The 5,278-nt window shown below is 44.9% G+C and overlaps 1 protein-coding gene across 1 annotated transcript in view; it reads left to right on the top strand.

The window, feature by feature from the left end:
• LOC104620340 (muscleblind-like protein 3) overlaps positions 1 to 5,278 on the top strand; it is a gene marked incomplete at its 3' end in the record, with an annotated part of 48,760 nt that overhangs the window by 42,859 nt on the left and 623 nt on the right. Inside the window, exon 5 of the mRNA XM_010286525.1 lies at positions 3,400 to 3,550. Within this exon, the coding sequence (XP_010284827.1) occupies positions 3,400 to 3,550 (151 nt within the window). The remainder of the gene's footprint in view (positions 1 to 3,399; positions 3,551 to 5,278) is intronic.

The raw sequence follows: 5,278 nt of genomic DNA, 5'->3' as shown, positions 1-5,278 counted from the left end.
GAATGTGGCTTTCCCAGCCCAAAAATGGGAGGATGCCTGGCATTTTTGTAGTGGGAATTGTTCATTGGGATCAGTGCGGGCTATCACATGGATACTGAAGCAAATTAACCCCTTCACCAGTGCAGATGGTCTGATCACATGTTGCATAGGCTGCATACCCATGTGCCCACACAAACACAGGGACAAAAAAAGAAAGTCGGAAAAGATTACTGTCAAAGGTTACTGCTACATCTGTGATAGTCAGAGCTTGTCCAGAGGGAAATCGCAAGCAGCAGGATGAGGTAAACTCACCAAGTAAGTTCGTTGCTACAAGGATTTAGTCTAGCTCCTGTCCTGCAGCGGGGAGGCACTTGCTACAGAATTCAGTAAGGCCAAAATGTGGTGAGGAGTCTCCTGTTGCCTTTTGTAGGTGCTGCAGGACATGCTTGGGGGATTCCTTCAGAATCGGGACATGGTGCAAGACAGAAATGTCTCCCCATGAGCTGTTACAATTCCAGAAGGTCGTGAGACTGTACAAAAAATGCTGGCCCATTTCAAATGAGACACACTTGTTTGCTGTAGTGTCCCTGCCAGATCCCCATGCAGGAGCTGTATTGGCCCAGCTTCACCATGTGCAATTTTAGACACCTCTCTTGGGCATTTGTAGATAGAACTTTCAGTGAGTGTGCTTCTGACCTGGGGATCTTACCTCAATGGAAGGGCTGAAGAAGTGGTGAAGCCACAATCCTTCTGTCCCCCTGGGCCTTCTTGCACCTTGATATCTGAAATTGAACAGCTTGGCAACAGGAGGAGCACATCTGCAGGGCATGCTCCTTCAGGGATGCTCCCCCAGCTGCTGGGATGGGAGAGGTGACCCAGCAAGCTGTGTCAGAGACCAAGACCTGTGCCCACAGAGCCCACTTGGCAGTGCTGCCCTTCAGGCTGCAAAGCAGCTGCTGCAGCGTGCTTGTAGCTCCTTCCTCTCCTTTACTGCCAAGGGGCTGTAGCAGCGTAGGAGGAAGGGTGATGTTGGAGAGATGATGGAGTAGACCATTGTACCTTGACAGCCCTGTGGCCTGTTGGTGTTTGTATGCTCCCTCTGACTGCAATGTTGGGCTCAGGAACAGTCCTGTAAAAAGCCAGGACATCACAGCGAGTCTCAAAGCCTTCAGCTGTTCTGCTTTTGGCACTGCCATTGTGGGATAATGGGCATTTTGGGGTGGTGACAGCCTTTGGCCAAGAAGCAAGGAGTCAAAAGTCCATTATGTGCCTGGCACAGTTGCTTTGATGTAATTAGACTTTTTTTTTCCTGAGGCAGATTTTTGGAAGCATCTGAAAAAGAATGTTTTGCAATCATGGACAGTAAAGACCATGAATTTAAGCAGCAAGTTCTTCAGTCACTGTAAAACTGTAAAACACCTCTGATGTAAGTGGATCTGCTCCAGTCTCTGCAAGCTGCAAATCTGTCACGTGCCTGGAGAAACATACATGTAGCCATCATTAACCAGGCGAGGTGTAGATACAGTTAGATTTGATATAGATATCAATGAGGGCTTCCCTAGAAATGGAAACTCAGTTAGATCTTTACTTAAAAGATCTCTTCCTAAAATACAGATCTTAAGCAAAAGATATTGGTGTCTGTGTCTGAGAATGCTGTCCTGTGTTTAAGTGCTGTCTTTTGGTACTAGCCAGAAGAAATCTGGAAAAATTAAGTCCTAATGCTGGCACTGGATGCCTGCTAGCATGAGCAGAGGATGTGTGCATGTCTGAGGGCAGTATCACAAACGCAATTGCTTTTTCTGATTTTCTTTTTTTAATATTAAAACCACCCAAAAGCCAACATGTGAATAGAGATAGGATGGAGTAATGTTTTGCCTGGAAGTATCTTGCTTAACATTTCTCAGATGAGCAGTCTCCTAGAGCAAATTAAATTTAAACTGAAACCTGTTTCTAGATGGTGACAAACTGTTGCAAGCTTTCACTTATACTCCTTTGTGTGTTGATCTTCATAACGCTTTAAAATCTCTTTACTTGTGTCTTTCTTTCAAGTACTGTGTGTTTGCAGCCTTAACCCTTCATTAGCTAAACCTCCTCCGTTACCTACCCTTCACTGTCACCTACTAAAAAAAAAATAGGAGTGATAACCCTATTTTTCAGCCATTGCTTTACTACATGATATAGACTAACACAACTAGGCAGAAATGACCTGATTCTGCATGACTTCCACGTGTGTAAATCTCATTGACGTCAGTGGGAGCATTACGTGCAAAAGGACTGCAGGGCATAATTAAAAAGGACCCTTTTCTATCACAATGTGGAGAAAAAAAATGTGGTTTCTACTTGGGTACAATGAAAAGCTGTAAATCATTAGAAACATTCCTGTCTCCTAAGAACCTGACATACTACTTTGCTGTTGAGACATGCTTGGGTGAATGATGAGTAACTCACTGAGAAAAGTTCCTGAGTTGGGTTAATGCTTTTTACCAAGTCTGATCATGAAACAGGTTTGACGGGCTGGAAGAAACCCAGTGGTGTGATAGAACAAAAAGAAAGGATTTGCCTGTTAGCAAGGCCCACCCAAATCTTGTTCAAACACCAGATTTGTCAATGGCTTTTTCCACTGTTAATAACGCGCGAGCAGTATTTAACTGTTGGAAGCCACCTTCTAGAAATTGGGAGCAAGTCCAAATCTGCTGGTGGTGAGCTGTGCCACTGGTGCAAGCGGTGAAGAATCAGGCCTGTTCTTGACAATGTTGCTCAGCCTCTCTACTAACAAGTGGAAATGCATTTTACTATGAAAGTAATGTAATGTTATGTGTTTAATTAATTGGCAATTACCTACCAATTTAGCTATCGCTTTACCACCTGGACACATGGGTCAGCTGCACACAAGTGTGCACGCTTCCACACGTGCACACATACATGTAGGCAGGTGTTGAAACAGGCAGATGCAAGCACCCCTTTTTTTCCACGGCATTTGTTGCTTATGCTAATCTTCCTGTTTTTAAATAGTAGTCTACTATATTTCTCTTACCCGTTTGGGTTTTTTTAATGCCTGTTGCCTGCAACTGCTCTTCGTAGTATCCTGTCCAGGTGATCGCCTCTCCCCTTCCTTCTCCTCGTGCCTTTTTTTCCCCTGTGTGCCCAAGTCAGCCCTGCTGAAAAGCTCCCTTAGCTTCCCTTCTTCTCCTGGACTCTGCCCCTACTCATGGTGCATTTACTAACTGCTTACATAGCGAAGTTGTGGTTGCACTTACTACTTCTACTGTGATTTAGCTGCTCTTCTCTTTCCTGTCTCGCTAAGTTGACACAGTTGCAGGTGATTTGCAGCCAAGACCCTCTATTATTTGTTGCATGTTTGATCTACACCTGGGCCCCTTTTTTTACTCCACTTGTCTTTAATGACTCCCTTATCCACAGGCCCTGCCGCCTGGTGCACTTCAACCTTTACCAAAGAGGCCAGCACTTGAAAAAAACAATGGTGCCACCACAGTCTTTAACCCAAGCGTTTTCCACTACCAACAGGCTCTAGCCAACATGCAGTTGCAACAGCCTACATTCATCCCTACAGGTAAGTGTCTCCTTGCGTTCCCCAGCATCGTAGTTGTCTTTTTTTATGACCTAGGTGTTGAGCTAATGAGCAGATTTGTAAAAGTCCTTAGCAAAAGAGTATCAGTGTGTAGTTTCGTGTTAAAAATGGCTGAAAAGTTAATGTTTATTGTGACTTTTTTTTTCTTCACCTACTACAATTCAGAGCCTTTCACTTGTAAAGATCCCTTCTTAGCCTTTTTTGTTTGATTTTGGGTTTTTTTAAGTGGTCGAACTAAGAAAAATGTCTGCATGTTTCTTGAATTCATACTTTCTGTTTCTCCTCCTTATGGTTCAACTGATTAATCCCAAATTAATTCTCTGACTCTTGCATAGCACTCTTACAGACTCATGTTAAAATGTCTTGTGGACCTCTGTGCCTGCTCACTTGAAGTTGCAGGTATCTTTCTGAGCTTCTATCTCAGTGATCTACATATTCCAGCAGCCATGGTGTTTATAGAGGGAACGGTTCGTCTTTAGTAAATGCAAATTACATAATCCTCTTTAAAGGCATATTCCCTCTTGCTTGTCTTTTGACCAGTACAATAGCCTAAGCTTTTTAAAAGCAATTTAACTCCCAGCTTTTATTGTACCTTTAAGGTCTCAGGGTAAAATTGAAAGATGCAGTTCAGTAATTCTTACAGGACTCGAAATATTGACATGGCAGATGTGTCTACTGAGTAGCCAATTAACCTCTATTCACTGCAGCCAAATGAAAAACAAAACCTGCTTAGAGTAGTAGATACTATAAGTGGCTGAATTAGGCATATTCCAGAGTTGATAATTGCAGAGCATCATAAGAAATGAATGACCAGTGTTTTTAAACAAAAATATAAAAAGTGCTTCTCTGGGCTGGCCCCTCGAGGTGAACATGCGGTGGACCTGGACCTTGGCCTTGCCGTTCCTTGGGGTCAGGGGAAAAGCTTTAGAGACAGTCCTGTACTGAGACCAAACTGTGTCTCAGGTGTGAGTGTGGCTCCAGAGAGCTAAGACCTAAACCCTGTGCTCGTGGGGCTTTCCTGTTCTGAGAGCACTTGGAGACACTCAGAACTCAGCAGCTGCCAAGATGTTCTTCCAGGGAAGTGGAGTCTCGTACGGAGAGACAAAGAGAGGGACTTGGGTGGGAGCCTCCTCCTCCCTGTGCTCTGCAAAGCCCTCTTGGAGGGGATGGGCTGAGCTGACCTTGCGGCACTCTGGTAGGTGCCAAGCGAAATACTTTTTCAGGAAACACGGACAGCTTTGAGAATGCCAGGTCCCCCAGCTGGCTACACGCTCCTCTTCCTCGAGGACGCAGTTGCCAAAGTTGATATAAGGACACGCATTTCTGAGGCGAGCACCGTAAATGAGCTTTTACCAAGCACTCTCGCTGTGCTGCTGTGCCCTGTCTCGTGGCAATGAAATTACGTGCAGGGCGGATGCATAACAGGTCTATTTGCTGGCACCTGCTCTTCTCTGAGGACATTAATGCTGGGCAGAGCAGCAAATTTCCGGTCAGAGGATGGATCTCTGGTGAATTTACTTTACGCATCCCCATTTTCCCTTACGCATCAGACTACAGGTCTGGTCTCAGCCTTTGCAGTGCTCTGGAAGGCGAAGCAGAGAAGTGGCACGTAGCAGCTCACGCCGTGGGGAGGGAAAATGAGCTGTTGCTTTTCTTAGTTTCTCCTGTTCAGTTATTGAGAGATCAGCATCATGGGTTGCCGGGAGGGCG

Source organism: Phaethon lepturus, unplaced genomic scaffold, assembly GCF_000687285.1.
Source record: "Phaethon lepturus isolate BGI_N335 unplaced genomic scaffold, ASM68728v1 scaffold31914, whole genome shotgun sequence".
NCBI lineage: Eukaryota > Metazoa > Chordata > Aves > Phaethontiformes > Phaethontidae > Phaethon > Phaethon lepturus.
This window is presented reverse-complemented; position numbering and strand designations above follow the sequence as displayed.